The sequence below is a fragment of the Electrona antarctica genome (genome assembly GCF_951216825.1).
Source record: "Electrona antarctica genome assembly, chromosome: 14".
NCBI classification, from domain to species: Eukaryota; Metazoa; Chordata; class Actinopteri; order Myctophiformes; family Myctophidae; genus Electrona; species Electrona antarctica.
This window is the reverse complement of record NC_136795.1, coordinates 33303756-33327407: the sequence shown is the minus strand read 5'-3', so window position 1 is coordinate 33327407 and position 23652 is coordinate 33303756. Positions and strand designations below refer to the sequence as shown.

The 23652-nt window shown below is 40.8% G+C and overlaps 1 protein-coding gene across 5 annotated transcripts; it reads left to right on the top strand.

Annotated features, from left to right (window-relative positions):
- The first annotated feature begins 1966 nt into the window (after positions 1–1966).
- On the top strand, positions 1967–23430 carry cnp (2'',3''-cyclic nucleotide 3'' phosphodiesterase). 5 transcript variants are annotated; one of them, XM_079520463.1, is made up of 5 exons: positions 2004–2046; positions 19343–19403; positions 19917–21279; positions 21386–21513; positions 22015–23430. In XM_079520463.1, exons 2-5 carry the CDS (start codon positions 19368–19370, stop codon positions 22465–22467), a joined length of 1980 nt encoding a protein of 659 aa, XP_079376589.1. In that variant the 5' UTR covers positions 2004–2046; positions 19343–19367; the 3' UTR covers positions 22468–23430. The 5 variants fall into 5 exon arrangements, with proteins under 5 accessions (XP_079376587.1, XP_079376590.1, XP_079376589.1 ...); XM_079520462.1 differs by lacking the exon at positions 2004–2046 and adding an exon at positions 17662–17707; XM_079520461.1 differs by having other exon boundaries at positions 1967–2046; positions 19343–21279.
- The last annotated feature ends 222 nt before the right edge of the window (positions 23431–23652 follow it).

Here is a 23652-nt window from a genome sequence, read left to right as displayed (position 1 = left end):
CAAAGTAAATAGCTAGCTTGATGGTTGCCTCTAATAAGTTGCTCTAATAAGGTTGCCTCTAATTAAAGACTGCTGATTCACAATAGAACCAAATACTGGTATTTAGGTTGCTTTGAAAGAACACTAACCTGTACTAGACCATCTGTGACATAAAAAAGGATTGACTCGGAACTCCCTTTTTCGAGGTAGGCATTCTTTTGCAGTGACAAGTCACTTCATGACTTTTGCAGTAAAGGTAAAACTTGTGACAATGCATTTCATGAAGGGGACATCCTAAAGACATGAAAAAACTATGTCAGGTTTTGTTCTACCCCGAGCAGGGGTATAGTCAACCTTTGGCTCCTGCACTGTAGGTGTTTTTTGCAGTGGTGAGTCACTTTATGGATTAATTTAATGACTTTTGCAGTAAAAGTAAAACATTTACTACAAGTAAAAATATTATGTTACTATAACTATATCCTGTTTTGTTCTAACCCTGATAAAGAGTACGGACAAGTATTGCTCAGAAAAATAAACTTTTTGCTATTCCGCCTATTTATGACCTTATAAAAGGCTCCATGATTCACAATAGAACCAATTACCAAATATTGGCATTCAGATTGTTCTGGGATGTAAGGACACTACCTGTAGAGTGTAGACCATCTGTGCACAAGTATGATGTAAAGTAAAAACAATCAGCAGGTATATTATGACAGAGGATTTACTTGTAACTCCCTCTTTCAGGATAGGCGTTTGTGATGAGTTAATCCATGTGGTCATTGTGGTGAGTCACTTCATGGATTAATTTCATGACTTTTGCAGTAAAAGTAAATGTTGGGACAATCCATTTCATGAAGGGGAAAAAACTTTGTCCTGTTTTGTTCTACCCCGAGTAGGGGTATCTAAAAAACTAAAGCTCTTCCTGCACTATGAAGAGTCTGTTTGATTTCAACTTCAACTTTATTGTCACATCACAATCACATCACAGTTTTGTGTGTTAAAACGTGGGTTCCGTCATTTGCAGTTTCCAAGAAAAGGGGAAGTGATTGATTGAAATATTTATTAACAGTTTGCAGAATGGGTACATTTCACATGAAAGCATACACACTGATAAAGCATTACACTTGTTTACAACAGGGTCCACCATTTTCAACTAATCAGAAACCACCAAAGAATAGACAGAAATAATAGATAGATAGATAGATAGATAGATAGATAGATAGATAGATAGATAGATAGATAGATAGATAGATAGATAGATAGATAGATAGATAGATAGATAGATAGATAGATAGATAGATAGATAGATAGATAGATAGATAGAAAGGGAAAGAATAGACATAGTAGAAATAAAACAAGGAGTTCACAGTTTTGTAGTGGGGTCTCAAACAAGACATTGTTAGTTTTGTATTCTTCTGAGCGATGCAGATGTAAAGCATAGCAGTAGCGCTCAAGTAGAGGCCTAGCCCCACCCCTCTAGCGCGCCAGTAGTTTCAGGAGTAGATTCGATCCCATAGCGCGGGGAGATGGTCGCACGCCGCGCACGCGCCACGATTGGTTAACTGGTTGTCAAGAAATACAGATTCAGCTCCCCAGATTATATTATTATATTATTATTATATCATCAATGAGTCTGTAACTGTATGTAAAAGCTAGCAAGATCTCCATCTCTCCCTCATAGCCTACTTAAATAATTGATAAATGGATATTGTAATAATATAAACTTTCATAACTGTTATCTGTCCACTACTTGGTGTGTGTGTGTGTGTGTGTGTGTGTGTGTGTGTGTGTGTGTGTGTGTGTGTGTGTGTGTGTGTGTGTGTGTGTGTGTGTGTGTGTGTGTATAATTATTATTTATTTATTTTACAAAAAATAACAGCAATGTGGCGTTGTCCAATTGCCTAACAACCAACTGACCAATCACAACTCGAACGTCCCTCTGGGCTATGGGGTTAGATTCTACCTTTCCGTTTTGTTTCTTCAAATACGGGGCGTGGACTGCCCTGTCATTGTAAAGGAAGGCTCGCATGGTCTACGGCGCCACTGACATTTCTAGCAGCAGATTTGGTAAGCTCCCAAACACACACGTTTGTCATGGTTGCAGGTGAACTGCTTTCACAAGTTTTATTTATCCAGCGTGATATCGTCCCTTACCTTTTGTAACACACAGCGTGTTTGTACGTGGCGCGGTTGAGTGCCACGCCGGTGTTTTTGGCTGGCGTGGTGCATGATGATGGCAGTCCTCGACTAAAATATACTGCAATGTGATTTAATATTGAATTAACCTATCGAATTGGCTTTATTTTGAGAATACCGGTATGTGACTTTAGCTTCTTAAACTTGCCCTTTTTTTTACCGGCGTTCTCTTATGTGCTGAATGTTTTGGGCGATCATTTTAAACAAAAGGATGGCCATGCTCTCCCTGTGCGCCATATAAATCACTATGAATCATGTAGTGTAGACTGCACTAGAGGAGATGACCAGGCCATGTAGCCATGTTTCGCATCATCATCGAATAGACATCGTGAATATTTAATCCCGATGTCTTGTTTGCATTTTTTCCGACAAGGGCGTCTGATTTGGCAAGCTCAGCTGTCTTTAATTTAACATAGGTAACGGATAAAGTGATGTTATGAGAGTGCTTCAATCTTGACACGCATGGCATTTCCCCGAAATGATTGGACTTAGGTTTAAGCTAAGCGTTTGCTTACGCTTTATCTTTGATTTGCCCCCCCCCCCCCCCCCATTTTTTTTGGTATATCGACTATTCATTTATCATGATGATGAGGTCTTTGTCTGCCGCTAGGCTAGGTGTAGCGCAGCTGTTTCGGTCACACAGGGTGTGAACGATAAACCCAGCTTGTCATAGGGCAACATGCCTTTGTGTCCTCCTAATACTTAGCTTTTTATCTGAATTATACTTTTATAGTTTGAAAGCTTAAATGGGACTATGACAAGTTGAATTTGGGCCATGAAGCCCTTTGCCTTTAGGCTTTTATTAAGCAGCAGACCAAAACGAATCAGTATGTAGTGCTAGTGGAACAAGATTCCACGGCAATATTTACATTTCTGCCTCAAATAAGCATGGATGCTTTTTATTTTTCAAAATGTCCCTCAAGTATAATTAATTGGCTTAGGAACTGCAGTGTAAAACATGGGGCTGTTAGCAACATCTAGTGGATTACAGGAAGATAATGTCTCATATGCTTCCCTTGAATCCCTTCCAAAACCCCTGTTATTGGATTAATGGTGACTTAAACCATTATTTCTCATATTCCCGTATTCCAACTGCATGGAAATTTGACACCATCCTGGTCAATGCTTTTAGTTGGCTAGCTGTTGGTCATTGAGCAGCTCATGAAAAGTACATTGGTGAAGGTTTTTGGATGCTTTTAAATCAAACAAATGGGAGATTTTTTTAAAAAATTATTGCATGGGGAGATTATATTTATCTATGCAACTTTGAGGCAGATGTGAATGCCTGGGGAATTGTAGTAGACTTACAGATACATTATGACCATAGTACTGATAAGCTAATTTGGAATTATAATTTTATGTCCAAAATGCAACATCTGAATACATTCAGCACTGTGGTTGTAGTTGGCAAGTTGTGTCAGAGCACAGACCATTGATATGCTTGTACACTACAGACTCAATGCTGACTTACTGTATTTGTTTATTTTTATTTAAGGTGGTGTGTGTGTGTGTGCAGTTAGACATGGATACTGAGCAGAGTCACAAGGGTTTGGCAGAGACGCATCCTGAGAAGCTACCATCTCCAGTGGTGGGAGAAGCTGGGAAGCTTGCGATGACTGGCCATGAGGCAGAGAAAATGCCCATGAAAGGGATGGATGAGATGGCAGAGCTCAAGAAAGAGGAGGAAATGAAGATGGCAGAGCTCCAGAAAGAGGAGGAAAGGAAGGAGGCAGAGATCCAGAAAGAGCAGGAAAGAAAAATGGAACTGCTCCAGAAACAGCAGGACATGAAAATGGAGGAGTTCAGGAAAGAGCAGGAAAGGAAAATGGAAGAGTTCATGAAAGAGGACGAAAGGAAGCGGGAAGAGCTCAGGAAAGAGCAGGATAGGAAGGAGGAAGAGCTGAGGAAAGAGCAGGATAGGAAGGAGGAAGAGCTGAGGAAAGAGCATGATAGGAAGGAGGAAGAGCTGAGGAAAGAGCAGGATAGGAAGGCGGAAGAGCTGAGGAAAGAGCAGGATAGGAAGGCAGAAGAGCTGAGGAAAGAGCAGGAAAGGAAGGAGGCAGAGCTCAAAGAGCAGGAAAGGAAGGAGGCAGAGCTCAAAGAGCAGGAAAGGAAGGAGGCAGAGCTCAAAGAGCAGGAAAGGAAGGAGGCAGAGCTCAAAGAGAAGGAAAAGGAGGCAGAGCTCAAAGAGCAGGAAAAGAAGGAGGCCGAGTTGAAGCAAACTGAAGAAAAGAAGGAAGCTGAACTGAAGGAAATTGAAGAACCGAAGGGGACCGAAGAACCGAAGGAAGATGAGACAGAACCTGCTCCTGGCTCTTTGTCTTTTGCCCTTCTGGATCAGGAACAGACCAAAGTTTTGTTGCAAGCCTCTCGTACCCTTGTTGTCCTCCGAGGCCTCCCAGGCAGTGGTAAGAGCCGTGTGGCCCGTGCCATAGCAGACAACTTCCAAGACCTTTGCTCTGTCTTCTGCGCAGATGACCACGGTATTAAACCTGAAAACCCTGAAGCATCCATGGATGGGTACAAGGCACTGGATGAAGCAGTGGTTGCCCATTGCAGCGCACAAAAAACTGCCCCTATGGTGGTAGTGGTGGATGACACTAATCACACCCTAGATCGGCTGGCCCGCCTGGGGGAGATTGCAGAGCAACAGCGGCTAGTGGTCGTGTTCTTGGAGCCCCGCACCGAGTGGAGCCGAGATTTGTCACAGCTACCCAAGAAGACTGGACGGGATCTGAAGGAGGCCCAATTCGAAGCAATGAACGGCCCATTTGAGGACACGATTCTTCCTCTTTTCTTTGGCTGGTTTCTGACCCCCACCACCCAGGACAAGGTCAAATGCACATCCATGGACTTCCTGAAAACACTGGACACTTTAGAAGCCTTCAAGAAGCACTTGGCAGACTGTGAGTGAATTTAATAATGCACAAATTGGAAGGGGGGGAAAAAAATGTTTAGCAGCTTAAGCAAGTAAGTGACTGTGATTACTGTATGACCTTGTTTATTTTTTTGCAGTCAATGTGGAAGCAGAGAAAGAGGTGGATCTTGAGCAATATTTCCAGTCCAAAGGCATTCTCCATTGCACCACAAAATTCTGTGACTATGGCAAAGCTGAGGGAGCAAAAGAATATGCTGAACAAACGGTAAGTGTAAAAAATAGAAACATCTTGTCCTCAATTCAAACTTTATTAAAGCTTAACATTTGAACAAGAATTTGAGTTGAGTGTGTGTAAATATATGGCTGGGACTTTAACTGATTCATTTAGATTATTAATTACAGAAACGATACAATTTTTTTTTAACACATTTTAATCAAGCTTCGATTTTGCACCATGGAACCTTTCTCACTGGAAAAATGTCAGGTGTACCGATCATACCGGTGCACGCAATGAGAGAATAAGCCAATCAGAATGCTTTGCTTGGTCCAGTGGATAGAAAATGTGTGTGTGTGTGTGTGTGTGTGTGTCTATATATATATATATATATATATATATATATAGATAGATGCAATTAATTGGATTCATTTTTTTTAGTCTGCCTATATGGGGCAATTTGTTTTGGATTTGAACTGACACTTTATCTCTGCCTCTCCATCCACTCTCTAGGCTGTTAAAGAGCTCTATGGTTCTGCATTTGAGCTGACTCTTAGTGCCCTCTTTGTCACACCTCGTACTGTTGGAGCCAGAGTGTCACTCTCTGAAGAGCAGCTTGTGCTCTGGCCAGCCAATGCAGAGAAGGAGGCGCAGCCTGAGGTGCCTGCGGCCGCCTCGCTGCCTTTGGGCAGCCGCGCCCACGTCACTCTGGGCTGTGCCAATGGAGTGGAGCCAGTTCAAACGGGCTTTGATCTACTTGAAATCCTGGCTTTGCAGCAAGACGGCCAGCAGGGGGAGCTGGTGGAGGAGATGGAACTGGGGTCTCTGGCCTATTATGGAAATGGCAGGTGGCTGCTGAGTCTGAGGGAGCCCATTTCTGTTCAGGCTATCTTCTCTAGCTTGTACAACCCCAAGAAGGCTGACCAGACCAAAGAGAAGAGAAAGAAGTGGTGCACCATATTGTAAACTGCACAGGTGGGGTGTGTGGCTCGGGATGAATGGTGTAATAGGAATTAGGTTTATTTTTTGGAGGGTTTGTGCAAAATAGGGCTTCTGTTACAGCCTACCCTAAACCCACAAGCCGTGTGCCTTTTTACTGTTGATTTGCACCACAATCCAAGATGCCTTCAACCCACTTAGGTAAAAATTGATCCGTGGCTTACCACAAATAAACATGTATCTTACCACATATAAATGTGCCACAGTTTCAATACCTTGCAATTTGCTTAGGTCTCATAAGATGCAGTGTTAAACAAAGGTAGTACAGCCTCCCTTCCTCATCTTTATAATTCCTGTCTGTGAGCCTAGATTTCCCCTCTATAAATGGTAGCTTGTTCAGTATTCATTTAAGCGAGTGATTAGGTATTTACTATTTCATTACATGCAGCAATCTTCATTGTATTGTCGGCTTAAATGCACATTTTCTCACCTGTTAAAAGTATGTTTGCCTCACTCACTGAGAGATCTGTTAAAAGTATCCTGTGGTTTTGGTGAGTTGATGTTCAGCTGTTTTGAGCAACTGTCTTGTTGTTGTAGCATATGGGCCAAAGGTATGTAATTAAGTGTACTGGAATGAATGTTATAATATAAGTCTTTCCTTGTAAAGTCTTTGCACTGTGCACTCTTGAAAGGGAGACTGCTGATGAGTTTAGCGTTTGTTTCATCACCTTGCACTTGGTACTTATCAGATGCTGTGAATCCAAGTCCACATTTTGCAATCCTTCTACTGCGCAAAACGTAAGCTCATGCAACAGAAAAGGAACAAGAGTTGTCACAAGCCACCTTCTGACCCCACGCGATTTGTACTCAACAGCCTTGAGGAGATTGATGCCGGTAAGATGGACTTCATGATGAACACAACTTCTCAGTATTTTCCCTTGTTTTGTAGTATAAGAGAAAATGGTAAAATAAACAATTTCATTCATGTGGAGACCATTATAGGAGCACACACGGCATATTTGAAATCCCATTGGCTGTTCTCCTCTATAACAGTTCACTTCTTCATTAATAGCAAACTTCCTGATGCAAAGTCACGTGCTCTGGACAACATTGGCAGAGTCTATGCCCGAGTTGGAAAGTTCAGAGAAGCTATAGAAGTGTAAGTGAAGAATGAAACAAATAATTTATTTGTCTAGGTGAATCATGTGCGGGTTTGGTAAACAGGAAAGATGTTTGTTCAAGGCTAATCAACTTTGCCTCTCTCCATATTTGTGTTTTAGCTGGGAAGAGAAGATTCCCTTGGCTTGTGGTGTTTTGGAGAAGACCTGGTTGTTCCATGAGATCGGTCGTTGTTTCCTGGAGCTGAAGCGCTACACAGAAGCCAGAGACTATGGCATCCGTTCCCTCGCTGCTGCTGATGAAATTGCAGATGAGAAGTGGCAGCTGAATGCCTGCGCCTTAGTGGCACAAGCAGAATGTAATTCTTCAAAGCATAATAGAACAGGATGAATGTAATAGGTTGAAGTGTCGTTCCTTTTAAACTTTAGCTTCTTCTGATCGGCCAATTGGCTTCTCTCTCATCACAGTGAAGCTGGGAAACTTCAAATCTAGTGTGTCAAATTTTGAAAAAGCCTTGTTCCATGCTAAGGTGCTACAAGATGACCTTGCCAAGGATGCCATACAGAAGGTGACCTCATCACTTAATGTCTGTTCTGCTCTTGCATGATGTCATTGTTCACTGACAATTATTGTTAATTTAACCTCTACAAATCAACCCTTAAATTAACATGCACACATTAACACTGTGTGTCCTTTTTCAGGCCCTTCGCGAGGCAAGACAACATCAGCACAATAATACGAGTGGTGACACTTAAAGACCCACAGGGGACAAATAAAAGTTGAACTATCAAAAGGAAACTTATAGTATTTGCAATGTTATTTGTACTACTGATCTCTCCCTCTTTGATATTGGTCATAAATAATTCCATTATTATACAACACAGATGCATACGTTTGTGGTGAAAGATTTAGAAACCAACATTGCTATGAAAACATAAATATATAAGACATTGTATCATGTTCTGCATTAAATATTGCTGCATTAGCCCTGCAAATGTAATTTGTCATCTTTCTAAATTACAGAAATAATAATCTTGAATTTAATGGAATTTAAAATACTTTATTTTTATGTTTTGCATAAATGTCTTTGCTTGCATGTGCAGAGTTCTGCTATTAAAGAAGGGTACCCACATCTAAACAGGACACCTTAAAACCACTTAAACCTCATATGGGTAACCGGAGTACCTCAGGGCTCAACACACTCTTCTTTTTACTGTTCTTGTGGGGAAAGCTTTCACTGAAAGCTCTTTCTTTCACTGTATGATTTCCCTTTTTTCATAGAAGTGTATATTTGTACATCTTTAAATGTTTTGATAAATTGAAAATGGAGGACCCTGATGTAAACAAGTCTTAGTGATTTTTCTGGTTTTATCTTCGTAGCAGTTTTTGTATTGACCTATCAATGCTAATTTCAGCAAAAGCTTTCTTCACAATACCAATGCTGGGGTTTAAGTACAAATATCACTAGAGGAAGTAAATGTTGTGAACAGACAACATATTGCTAAATGGTTGTTGTAAGATGTCTTAGTTTATCCTTTAAAAAGATAACTTCAATTAAATGGAAATAAGTATTTTTAAAAATGTATATGTTGTCTCTTTATCTTTATCAACTATTTAGAAAATACTAACTCTGGACAGTTATGTTTGTTTGTAGCCTTTAATTGCACTACCCAGTTTAATTGTCATTTCCTGAGTTTTCCAAATTGGAAAGCTTTGTCTATATCTTTTGACACACAAGACTCAAGAGTAAATGCATTCCATGTAATCTGAAGGTTGGTCTATACTGTAAATTTCTTAGAAAAGCTCAATTGCTCCACCTCCTGGCCCTTTGGATTTGACAGGTTGTTCTTGTTAAATCTAGACACATTTATTTGGTTCTGGTTACATTTAACAAAAGATGATTGCCACCAAATCACTTTGCCTTTCCTTTTAGTGTTCAAGGTTCTGGTCACAGTCGGCACTCATTCTCAGCTTGTTGCTGAGTAGACTTGTATTTGTGCATTGAAGCAAGCATGAAATATGCCAATACCAAAATAGTATTATTTTGTAAAATAAATGTAATAAAAAGAGTATGTTAATCAATATAACTTATGGTTGTATTTTGTCTCCCTGCTTTTATTGAGATATTTAGATCGTGTCAAAGGTCATGTCTCACCTAGACACAGGATCTGACAGGAATTTTGACCTGATTGTCAAGATTCAGATTCTATAAGATCAATGGTAAAAAAAATGCTGGTTCAAATCCGAGGTAGAAGAGGAAAGTTACATAGTGCAGCTTTAAGTCTGTCTTCCTTTGCCCATTACACATGTTGCAATTGCAATGTACCTATGCTTTTGGAACAGAGCCATAAAACCAGACTGACGGACAGTAATGATGTACAGAAAGGAGTATGTAGAAACAAATTAGTCTATTCCTATAGCCTAAAATACAGTCACTGGATTTGAGAACAACATTTCCTCATCAGAGCTATTCATAATGCACGCCACTTCCCCTAGTCTCACTTCTATGATTTCAGCGTAAGCACATGATTTCTGTTTTCATGTTGCAGAGACCAGGGGCCATATGATTATAGTGTAAGAATAAGGACACTTCCTGGTTTTGAAAAAGTGTTAGTATTATCATAATGTCATGAAACTGTTAATAGATCAGGATTAGAAGTGACTCAAAAACAAATACTTGAAATTTCTGCCTTTAACAAGGCCTAAAAGCCTATAAAACTCTGCTTATTCACAATAGAAGCCTATTTTAACATATTTTCCTGGTTGCTTTGGAGTGTAGGGAAGGGACGGTTCCTACCTGTAGACACTGGGGACATTTTTTGGTGCAGAAAGTTTATTGCGCAGAGAAGGCTCAAACAACCCACCTTGACTCAAAAACACCAGAGTAAGTGTGTGTGGACAAGGACGGATGCATGCACAGTACACCATACAGACTTATAGTCTGGTGAGACGTAGGTGGACCCTGGGCAGGAGGCAAACCACAGTCCTAGAGACCTCTAAGTGCCTGCAATCCCCCAAGACCACACAAGGCAGAGGGAGCCTCCTGTTGGCTCTGGCATTGAGAATAGCTGGATCCTGGATGAGAGGGGCAGTGATTTGACCAATTACTGCTGACCCGCCAACTGGAGAGTGTTGTGGTTAAGGCCAGCGTCGAAACACTCTAAGAAGGTTGGGGACCACCTGATGACCTCTCTTCCAGGCCAAGGCTTTATCCATTATAGGTGGATTATAATTGCATCTTTGATGTATTTACAAACTGAATTTAATAATATAATAATAGCTTGATGGTTGCCTCTAATAAGTTAGAAGGTAGGAAGACTGCACACCGTTCTTTAAGCTCCCATCAATTTTATTATAGGAATCAGGAATCAACGTTTCGACCCCTCCGGGTCAAGATGGGAAATAAAATTGATGGGAGCTTAAAGAACGGTGTGCGGACTTCCTACCTTCTTCCTGTATGTATATTTTTGTCCTGCACAAGTCGACATTTTTGAGATGTGCGTGCTTCCCGTTTGGATGTTCTCTCATTCCTCTAATAAGTTGCCTCTAATAAGGTTGCCTCTAATTAAAAGCTGCTGATTCACAATAGAATCAAATACCTGTACTAGACCATCCGTGCAAGTATGACATAAAAACAACCAACAAGTAGAAAATGCTAAAGTTACCTCTAATAAGGTTGCCTCTAATTAAAGGCTGCTGATTCTCAATAGTATTAGTAGTAGTAACTATAAATACCTCTACTAGACCATCTGTTTGATTGATTGATTTAAGTATCAAGGTTCAAGGTTCAAGTTTATTTAGTGTCCCCGAAGGGCAAATTGGGTTGCAGCATAGACGTACATTAAACAATGAGACAAGTACACATAAACAACAGTTCACATAGCAGATCATACCAAAGTACAAAGGTGCACATAACCAATAAAGTGCAGGCGTTAAAGTGCTATGCCATAGTCATAAAAGTGCGAGTGCATAGGCATTAGGCACGAGACAAATAAAGTAAGTAAAAAGTATGAAGGTAAGTAAGTACGTAAAAGTGCTTATCATAAGTATTTATAACAATTTGCAGAATTTCAGTACATTTCAAGCGCAACTCAATATAAAAACTGTTAACTGTGAACGACACCATAAAGCATTACACTTGTTTACAATAGGGTCCACCATTTTCAATTCATCAGAACATTTAGAGACGTACAAACTACAAATATACACTTATATATAGCAAAAAACAGGAAATCATCATAAAAGGAGGTAAAAAGGAGAAAAACATATACATTGAGGGGAAAAGGGGTGGTTGGGGCCAGTTTTGCATGTCTAAATGACTGTTGGTAGGGCGTTCCACATTTTGGTGGAATAGGAGCGAAATGAATTTACTCCCTTGTTTGTGCCGAATCTGCACATGGTTTGTTGAACTCCCTCTGGTGTTGTGGGTGTGGACTTCGTTGACATTAAGGAAGTATTTAGACAGGTACATGGGTATCTTGGTAGTGTAGCGAATCTTGTTGACCAGACCCATTGCAAGATGCTGTACTCTGTTGTCAACCCTAAGCCATTCCAGCCTGTCAAAATGGGCAGGGGTGAGGTGCGTTCTGGGAGTGAGGCCAAATAGTAGCCTGACCAGTTTGTTTTGGGAAGTCTGGAACCTTATTTTAAGGGCATTTGAAGTGCTGTGGTACCAAGAGGTGCATGCATGCATAGTCGAAGAAACCTTGTACGAGGGCTCCTGTTAAGGCTCATTCATAGTCTTGATTCTCGGTGGTGAGGTGACTACCGAACTACAACATGACGTCACGAGCCGCTGTGAAGAGCAAACCACCGCCACCACCCCAGCCCTTCTCTCTGTTTTTACTCACCACCGCTCAGCTCCGGTGGTCACCTCACCACCGAAAATGAATGAGCCTTTACGGTCTTATAGGAACCGTACACCCCAGCAACCAGAAAAATATGTTAAAATAGTGAATCAGCAGGGTTTTATATGCTCTTAGGCCTTGTTAAAGGCAGAAATACCAAGTACCGGTATTTGTTTCCGAGTCACTTGTAATCCTGATCTATTAATACTGTAAAATGCCTGCAAATACAACAAAATTACTGCTTAACTACAAAATGTGCTCCTAGCAGAGTGGCTCACAACCTCAGCCTGATGGCCTAAAAGTCTAATAAATCCCCTGAATCACAGCGATATCCCTTTGGCTTAGTGGTTAAGATGCTGGCTTTCCACTTGGGAGATCCGGGTTTGAATCCTGGGTGTTACACTCAGAGCACAGGTCTCTGCCAGATCAGATACAGGTTATTGTGGGCTGGATGCCAATCTTAGCCAATCAGAATGGAATATGAAAAATCTGAAAGAGCCGTTTCGTTTATCAAAAATTGACTATAGAACGACGAATGACGGACAGACACACAGAGGACAAACAGGGTGCAAAACATAGTCTCAGCCATGCCTTTCGGCCTGGCGGAGACAATAAGGGAATACAATTGAGATACCATGTTTTTACCCAGCCACTTCATATTCATATAGAATCTATGATTCTCAGGTAGGCCTAATATCTTTACACCTTAAACTTTAAGGTGTAAAGTTGTGGCTTAAAGCATCAGTAATGACACATTAATCAATAAGCAGCTTATGGAAAACAATTTGGCCCCAGTCAGTCAGAATCGCTACACACTGCTCAAAAACGTTAATAAATATATGAAATTTAAAATAAGCTGCTGATTGATGAGTATTCATTAATAATGGCTACCATACAAGGCTTATAGAACACTATTTTGTCATTCCAGCTATTGTGAGGCATAGAGATATAATAGACCGACCTGAGAAACATCCGTAGATTCCAAATGAATATGAAGTGGGAAAAAACATGATATCAAAAATATATTTACCGGTAGCAGCAATTTTGTTTGTAGGCATTTCACAGTATTAATAGATCAGGATTGAGGGGCGCTAGACCCGCCTATGCCCAGCTTTCTGGGTTTGTGTGAACACAAACATTGGCTTGTAATTGGCTGATCACCCCATAGCGATGATTTGATTGGCTGAGCAAAGCACATATTGAAGCTAAAAGTGTGAAAAGTGAAGACGGAAAAGTGAAGACGCAAATTGTGATTGGCCAGAATGAGATGATGTATGATGATAAGAGTGCCCCTCACTTCACATGGGTGTGATTTATTTTAGAAATATACAATATTTAACAAGGCCTAGGAGCCTAGAAAATGACAAACGATTGACCCTCTTTCAGGGCTTTTCTCTTCACAGATGAGTAAGCCTGGGACCGAGCCTACTTTCAGGGTAGGCGCCCAGCTTTGAGTGTTTGTGTAAACACAAACATTGTGTAAACACAAACATTGAAGACAAAGGTGTGTAAACACAAACATTGAAGACAAAAGTGTGTAAACACAAACATTGAAGACTAAAGCAAGGACGCAAATTGTGATTGGCCAGAATGAGCTCCCCTCACTTCACATGGGTGTGATTTCTTTCAGTGGCGATCACTTCATGTATGAATTTCATGACTTTTGCAGTAAAAGTTAAACGTCTGACCATCCATTTCATGAAGAGAACATCATGAAGAGAACATCTTAAAGATATGAAAAAACAATGTCACATTTTGTGTGATCACCACTGCAAAAAACACCTATAGGCTACAGTGCAGGAGCCAAAAGCCCAAAAGTTTACTATACCTCTGCTCGGGGTAGAACAAAACGTCACATAGTTTTTTCATGTCTTCATCCATGAAGTGGAGAAAACAACTGAACAGGACAGTGAGAACAGCCAGTATAGTAATAGCTGGCATGAACTCTACACAGTTTTTATACTGTACTGATTTTATACTGTTCTTTTTGGATCAAATAGTAATCTCAGCCAGGCAGATGGCTTCTTGGTTAGAGTGGGTGACAATATCACACTAAAAGATGAAATTACCTACCTAGGTTCCATCCTGGAGGCAAATCTTTCTGGTGATAAAATGACCACCAGCGTAATCAAAAAGGTCAACCAAAGAACACGATTTCTATACAGGATCTCTTCACTGGTCGACAAAAACACCTTGAAGAGACTTCCTACCTGTAGACACTGGGGAGTCGGGACATCCCCAGTGAAGAATTGAATGACTTTTGCAGTCAAAGTAAATAGCTTGATGGTTGCCTCTAATAAGTTGCTCTAATAAGGTTGCCTCTAATTAAAGGCTGCTGATTCACAATAGAACCAAATACTGGTATTTAGGTTGCTTTGAAAGGACACTAACCTGTACTAGACCATCTGTGACATAAAAAAGGATTGACTCGGAACTCCCTTTTTCGAGGTAGGCATTCTTTTGCAGTGACAAGTCACTTCATGACTTTTGCAGTAAAGGTAAAACTTGTGACAATGCATTTCATGAAGGGGACATCCTAAAGACATGAAAAAACTATGTCACGTTTTGTTCTACCCCGAGCAGGGGTATAGTCAACTTTTGTGCCTTTGGCTCCTGCACTGTAGGTGTTTTTTGCAGTGGTGAGTCACTTTATGGATTAATTTAATGACTACAAGTAAAAATGTTATGTTACTATAACTATATCCTGTTTTGTTCTAACCCTGATAAAGAGTACGGACAAGTATTGCTCAGAAAAATAAACTTTTTGCTATTCCGCCTATTTATGACCTTATATAAAAGGCTCCATGATTCACAATAGAACCAATTACCAAATATTGGCATTCAGATTGTTCTGGGATGTAAGGACACTACCTGTAGAGTGTAGACCATCTGTGCACAAGTATGATGTAAAGTAAAAACAATCAGCAGGTATATTATGACAGAGGATTTACTTGTAACCCTAACCCTCTTTCAGGATAGGCGTTTGTGATGAGTTAATCATGTGGTCATTCTGGTGAGTCACTTCATGGATTAATTTCATGACTTTTGCAGTAAAAGTAAATGTTGGGACAATCCATTTCATGAAGGGGAAAAAACTTTGTCCTGTTTTGTTCTACCCCGAGTAGGGGTATCTAAAAAACTAAAGCTCTTCCTGCACTATGAAGAGTCTGTTTGATTTCAACTTCAACTTTATTGTCACATCACAATCACATCACAGTTTTGTGTGTTAAAACGTGGGTCCCATCATTTGCAGTTTCCAAGAAAAGGGGAAGTGATTGATTGAAATATTTATTAACAGTTTGCAGAATGGGTACATTTCACATGAAAGCATACACACTGATAAAGCATTACACTTGTTTACAACAGGGTCCACCATTTTCAACTAATCAGAAACCACCAAAGAATAGACAGAAATAATAGATAGATAGATAGATAGATAGATAGATAGATAGATAGATAGATAGATAGATAGATAGATAGATAGATAGATAGATAGATAGATAGATAGATAGATAGATAGATAGATAGATAGATAGATAGATAGATAGTGTTAGGTCATTTCTGATATACCGTTTTGTTGTATGACCCCTTGACCTCATGGCCTGCTTAGTCTCTCACTCTCTCCTGAATTGTATCCTCAACTCTGCTCTTGGTCAGACTGGCTTCTGTGGCCAAAACTATAAAACTATACACCAGGGACAAATTAACATTTGTTTGCCAGACTGTCCGTCTGTGTTTGTGACTTGATATCCCATAACCATATCTTGGGTATAAGGAGTTCTTTTGACATCGAGAAGTGTCTCGAAACATCGAGAAGATTCTGGAACTCTATGCCTTCTATTCCATCCATCCAATCACAGATTGACAACACTTGTGTTATCCATAATTTGTACTATATAATCCTACTCATAACAATTGTACAGTAGGACCTCCATCATTGATTTTGACAAATTGCTGTATTGTGTAGAGGCTGTGATCTGAGACTTGTGAACAAAGAAATAACCTGAATTAAGATCAAACTAAAATTACTTTACCTTAATTCCTCCATTTCTTGTGTCTGCTTCATCGATTATTTCAGGTAATACTTTTTTCATGCATTTTGACTATTCTGTGTGTATCATTTATAACTTACCACTGCCTATCAATTTTATGTTTTATACTAAATATATACTGATTACTTGGTCTTTAAAACAGCTAAAACTACTTTCAATGATTATCCTTCTAAATTATTACCATTTACCTCACATTGACTATATCTAAAGTAGTGAACTTAAAGTATTCCTGTTAAGGCTAAATCTTAAACTTAACAATCTAAATGACTTAAACTTATAACATTAACAATCTAAAAGACTTAACCTCATAACCTTAACAGTCTAAAAGTTTATGAATATAGTTTAACATTATAACATTAGTTTCAAAAGGGTTTAATAACCATTTTGGTAAATTGCATTCTAAATGCCCCCTGTCTGGGTTTTTAATGACTTTAAAGGTATTATTACATTTCCAGAGTTTCACTCTGATATCAAAGAATTATACAACCTTTCTCATTTTCATCATTATCAAATTAGCCACTTCTTATCAAAATCGAGGAAGTATTACTAAAATATAATAATAATTTAAAACAGTCTAACAAGACCCCATTAAGATCCATATTCCTATTACTAAATTTCCATCAGATAGATAGATAGATAGATAGATAGATAGATAGATAGATAGATAGATAGATAGATAGATAGATAGATAGATAGATAGATAGATAGATAGATAGATAGATAGAAAGGGAAAGAATAGACATAGTAGAAATAAAACAAGGAGTTCACAGTTTTGTAGTGGGGTCTCAAACAAGACATTGTTAGTTTTGTATTCTTCTGAGCGATGCAGATGTAAAGCATAGCAGTAGCGCTCAAGTAGAGGCCTAGCCCCACCCCTCTAGCGCGCCAGTAGTTTCAGGAGTAGATTCGATCCCATAGCGCGGGGAGATGGTCGCACGCCGCGCACGCGCCACGATTGGTTAACTGGTTGTCAAGAAATACAGATTCAGCTCCCCAGATTATATTATTATATTATTATTATATCATCAATGAGTCTGTAACTGTATGTAAAAACTAGCAAGATCTCCATCTCTCCCTCATAGCCTACTTAAATAATTTAATTGATAAATGGATATTGTAATAATATAAACTTTCATAACTGTTATCTGTCCACTACTTGGTGTGTGTGTGTGTGTGTGTGTGTGTGTGTGTGTGTGTGTGTGTGTGTGTGTGTGTGTGTGTGTGTGTGTGTGTGTGTGTGTGTGTGCGTGTGTGTGTGTATAATTATTATTTATTTATTTTACAAAAAATAACAGCAATGTGGCGTTGTCCAATTGCCTAACAACCAACTGACCAATCACAACTCGACCGTCCCTCTGGGCTATGGGGTTAGATTCTACCTTTCCGTTTTGTTTCTTCAAATACGGGGCGTGGACTGCCCTGTCATTGTAAAGGAAGGTTCGCATGGTCTACGGCGCAACTGACATTTCTAGCAGCAGATTTGGTAAGCTCCCAAACACACACGTTTGTCATGGTTGCAGGTGAACTGCTTTCACAAGTTTTATTTATCCAGCGTGATATCGTCCCTTACCTTTTGTAACACACAGCGTGTTTGTACGTGGCGCGGTTGAGTGCCACGCCGGTGTTTTTGGCTGGCGTGGTGCATGATGATGGCAGTCCTCGACTAAAATATACTGCAATGTGATTTAATATTGAATTAACCTATCGAATTGGCTTTATTTTGAGAATACCGGTATGTGACTTTAGCTTCTTAAACTTGCCTTTTTTTTTACCGGCGTTCTCTTATGTGCTGAATGTTTTGGGCGAGCATTTTAAACAAAAGGATGGCCATGCTCTCCCTGTGCGCCATATAAATCACTATGAATCATGTAGTGTAGACTGCACTAGAGGAGATGACCAGGCCATGTAGCCATGTTTCGCATCATCATCGAATAGACATCGTGAATATTTAATCCCGATGTCTTGTTTGCATTTTTTCCGACAAGGGCGTCTGATTTGGCAAGCTCAGCTGTCTTTAATTTAACATAGGTAACGGATAAAGTGATGTTATGAGAGTGCTTCAATCTTGACACGCATGGCATTTCCCCGAAATGATTGGACTTAGGTTTAAGCTAAGCGTTTGCTTACGCTTTATCTTTGATTTGCCCCCCCCCCCCCCCCCCCCATGTTTTTTTGGTATATCGACTATTCATTTATCATGATGATGAGGTCTTTGTCTGCCGCTAGGCTAGGTGTAGCGCAGCTGTTTCGGTCACACAGGGTGTGAACGATAAACCCAGCTTGTCGTCATAGGGCAACATGCCTTTGTGTTCTCCTAATACTTAGCTTTTTATCTGAATTATACTTTTATAGTTTGAAAGCTTAAATGGGACTATGACAAGTTGAATTTGGGCCATGAAGCCCTTTGCCTTAAGGCTTTTATTAAGCAGCAGACCAAAACGAATCAGTATGTAGTGCTAGTGGAACAAGATTCCACGGCAATATTTACATTTCTGCCTCAAATAAGCATGGATGCTTTTTATTTTTCAAAATGTCCCTCAAGTATAATTAATTGGCTTAGGAACTGCAGTGTAAAACATGGGGCTGTTAGCAACATCTAGTGGATTACAGGAAGATAATGTCTCATATGCTTCCCTTGAATCCCTTCCAAAACCCCTGTTATTGGATTAATGGTGATTTAAACCATTATTTCTCATATTCCCGTATTCCAACTGCATGGAAATTTGACACCATCCTGGTCAATGCTTTTAGTTGGCTAGCTGTTGGTCATTGAGCAGCTCATGAAAAGTACATTGGTGAAGGTTTTTGGATGCTTTTAAATCAAACAAATGGGAGATTGATTTTTTTTTTAAATTATTGCATGGGGAGATTATATTTATCTATGCAACTTTGAGGCAGCTGTGAATGCCTGGGGAATTGTAGTAGACTTACAGATACATTATGACCATAGTACTGATAAGCTAATTTGGAATTATAATGTCATGTCCAAAATGCAACATCTGAATACATTCAGCACTGTGGTTGTAGTTGGCAAGTTGTGTCAGAGCACAGACCATTGATATGCTTGTACACTACAGACTCAATGCTGACTTACTGTATTTGTTTATTTTTATTTAAGGTGGTGTGTGTGTGTGCAGTTAGACATGGATACTGAGCAGAGTCACAAGGGTTTGGCAGAGACGCATCCTGAGAAGCTACCATCCCCAGTGGTGGGAGAAGCTGGAAAGCTTGCGATGAATGGCCATGAGGCAGAGAAAATGCCCATGAAAGGGATGGATGCATCGCCACCAACATTGACATTACTGTCTCAGACTGCGGCACAGGTGGAACCTGAAGACATGTCTGAACAAGAGAAACAGAAGGGAGCTGCTGAACTGGTAGTGCTGCCTATTGTAGTGATGGAACTAGCTGGGCTACCCAAAATTATCCCTGACCCAGTTAAAGCTTCGAACAGCACAGAACCAGAAAACATGCTTGAACGGCAGCCAGTTGTGGAGAACACACGAGACAAACCTCTGTCAGCGGATGCCCCTGAACCAGAGCCAGAGAAATTGGTCGAATCAGTTCCAGAAGCTGCTGGACTGGCAGAGCAAACACTATGGGAGTCGATGGGAGTGGAACAGCCGATGGGAGTGGAACAACACGGCAAACCAGAGGAAGTGCCGGACACTCTGCCAGTGGCTATAACAGAGGAATTCCTCAAGAAAGAGGAGGAAAGGAAGATGGCAGAGCTCAAGAAAGAGGAGGAAATGAAGATGGCAGAGCTCCAGAAAGAGGAGGAAAGGAAGGAGGCAGAGATCCAGAAAGAGCAGGAAAGAAAAATGGAACTGCTCCAGAAACAGCAGGACATGAAAATGGAGGAGTTCAGGAAGGAGCAGGAAAGGAAAATGGAAGAGTTCATGAAAGAGGACGAAAGGAAGCGGGAAGAGCTCATGAAAGAGCAGGATAGGAAGGAGGAAGAGCTGAGGAAAGAGCAGGATAGGAAGGAGGAAGAGCTGAGGAAAGAGCACGATAGGAAGGAGGAAGAGCTGAGGAAAGAGCAGGATAGGAAGGCAGAAGAGCTGAAGAAAGAGCAGGATAGGAAGGCAGAAGAGCTGAGGAAAGAGCAGGAAAGGAAGGAGGCAGAAGAGCTGAGGAAAGAGCAGGAAAGGAAGGAGGCAGAAGAGCTGAGGAAAGAGCAGGAAAGGAAGGAGGCAGAGCTCAAAGAGCAGGAAAGGAAGGAGGCAGAGCTCAAAGAGCAGGAAAGGAAGGAGGCAGAGCTCAAAGAGCAGGAAAGGAAGGAGGCTGAGCTCAAAGAGCAGGAAAGGAAGGAGGCAGAGCTCAAAGAGAAGGAAAGGAAGGAGGCAGAGCTCAAAGAGCAGGAAAAGAAGGAGGCAGAGTTGAAGGAAGCTGAACTGAAGGAAATTGAAGAACCGAAGGGGACCGAAGAACCGAAGGAAGATGAGACAGAACCTGCTCCTGGCTCTTTGTCTTTTGCCCTTCTGGATCAGGAACAGACCAAAGTTTTGTTGCAAGCCTCTCGTACCCTTGTTGTCCTCCGAGGCCTCCCAGGCAGTGGTAAGAGCCGTGTGGCCCGTGCCATAGCAGACAACTTCCAAGACCTTTGCTCTGTCTTCTGCGCAGATGACCACGGTATTAAACCTGAAAACCCTGAAGCATCCATGGATGGGTACAAGGCACTGGATGAAGCAGTGGTTGCCCATTGCAGCGCACACAAAACTGCCCCTATGGTGGTAGTGGTGGATGACACTAATCACACCCTAGATCGGCTGGCCCGCCTGGGGGAGATTGCAGAGCAACAGCGGCTAGTGGTCGTGTTCTTGGAGCCCCGCACCGAGTGGAGCCGAGATTTGTCACAGCTACCCAAGAAGACTGGACGGGATCTGAAGGAGGCCCAATTCGAAGCAATGAACGGCCCATTTGAGGACACGATTCTTCCTCTTGGCTTTGCCTGGTTTCTGACCCCCACCAACCAGGACAAGGTCAAATGCACATCCATGGACTTCCTGAAAACACTGGACACTTTAGAAGCCTTCAAGAAGCACTTGGCAGACTGTGAGTGAATTTAATAATGCACAAATTGGAAGGGGGGAAAAAAATGTTTAGCAGCTTAAGCAAGTGACTGTGATTACTGTATGACCTTGTTTTTTTTTTTTTGCAGTCAATGTGGAAGCAGAGAAAGAGGTGGATCTTGAGCAATATTTCCAGTCCAAAGGCATTCTCCATTGCACCACAAAATTCTGTGACTATGGCAAAGCTGAGGGAGCAAAAGAATATGCTGAACAAACGGTAAGTGTAAAAAATAGAAACATCTTGTCCTCAATTCAAACTTTATTAAAGCTTAACATTTGAACAAGAATTTGAGTTGAGTGTGTGTAAATATATGGCTGGGACTTTAACTGATTCATTTAGATTATTAATTACAGAAACGATACATTTTTTTTTAACATTTTAATCAAGCTTCGATTTTGCACCATGGAACCTTTCTCACTGGAAAAATGTGAGGGCGTACCGATCATACCGGTGCACGCAATGAAAGAATAAGCCAATCAGAATGCTTTGCTTGGTCCAGTGGATAGAAAATGTGTGTGTGTGTGTGTGTGTGTGTGTGTGTGTGTGTGTGTGTCAATATATATATATATATATATATATATATATATATATATATATATATAGATGCGATTAATGCCTCGAATTAATTGGATTCATTTTTTTTAGTCTGCCTATATGGGGCAATTTGTTTTGGATTTGAACTGACACTTTATCTCTGCCTCTCCATCCACTCTCTAGGCTGTTAAAGAGCTCTATGGTTCTGCATTTGAGCTGACTCTTAGTGCCCTCTTTGTCACACCTCGTACTGTTGGAGCCAGAGTGTCACTCTCTGAAGAGCAGCTTGTGCTCTGGCCAGCCGATGCAGAGAAGGAGGCGCAGCCTGAGGTGCCTGCGGCCGCCTCGCTGCCTTTGGGCAGCTGGGCCCACGTCACTCTGGGCTGTGCCAATGGAGTGGAGCCAGTTCAAACGGGCTTTGATCTACTTGAAATCCTGGCTTTGCAGCAAGACGGCCAGCAGGGGGAGCTGGTGGAGGAGATGGAACTGGGGTCTCTGGCCTATTATGGAAATGGCAGGTGGCTGCTGAGTCTGAGGGAGCCCATTTCTGTTCAGGCTATCTTCTCTAGCTTGTACAAGCCCAAGAAGGCTGACCAGACCAAAGAGAAGAGAAAGAAGAAGTGCACCATATTGTAAACGGCACAGGTGGGGTGTGTGGCTCGGGATGAATGGTGTAATAGGAATTAGGTTTATTTGGAGGGTTTGTGCTATTTTTAGGGCTTCTGTTACAGCCTACCCTAAACCCACAAGCCGTGTGCCTTTTTACTGTTGATTTGCACCACAATCCAAGATGCCTTCAACCCACTTAGGTAAAAATTGATCCGTAGCTTACCACAAAAACCTGTATCTTACCACATATAAATGTGCCACAGTTTCAATACCTTGCAATTTGCTTAGGTCTCATAAGATGCAGTGTTAAACAAAGGTAGTACAGCCTCCCTTCCTCATCTTTATAATTCCTGTCTGTGAGCCTAGATTTCCCCTCTATAAATGGTAGCTTGTTCAGTATTCATTTAAGCGAGTGATTAGGTATTTACTATTTCATTACATGCAGCAATCTTCATTGTATTGTCGGCTTAAATGCACATTTTCTCACCTGTTAAAAGTATGTTTGCCTCACTCACTGAGAGATCTGTTAAAAGTATCCTGTGGTTTTGGTGAGTTGATGTTCAGCTGTTTTGAGCAACTGTCTTGTTGTTGTAGCATATGGGCCAAAGGTATGTAATTAAGTGTACTGGAATGAATGTTATAATATAAGTCTTTCCTTGTAAATTCTTTGCACTGTGCACTCTTGAAAGGGAGACTGCTGATGAGTTTAGCGTTTGTTTCATCACCTTGCACTTGGTACTTATCAGATGCTGTGAATCCAAGTCCACATTTTGCAATCCTTCTACTGCGCAAAACTCATTGATCCCTTTCATCCTCTTTGAACAACACTGCATTTATTGCATTTCAATTTTTATCCACATAAAATGACTGAGTCCCCCCCCCCTTTTTTTTTTTTGGTAGTGCAAGTTGTGCTTGTGTAGCTCTTATGAACCACTATTTTTGCACTTGTTTTGTACACTTAATAAACGGTATGCTTTGCTCCAAATTGAATTAGGTGATTTGTCATTCTTGCTTGATGTCCTTTGAGTTTCTTTTGCTTGGCATGCTGACTGATAAGAACTAGGTCATGACTGCACGTGTCGTGTTCCTCTTCAGTTTATGTTGCAAACTGAAAACGCTTGTCTATACTCTTTTGTTAAGTGGGTAAACCAGCAGATGGCACTCCTCACTGGTAACCGGTAGGGGAACAGGTTTTCTACTATCTCCACGTGA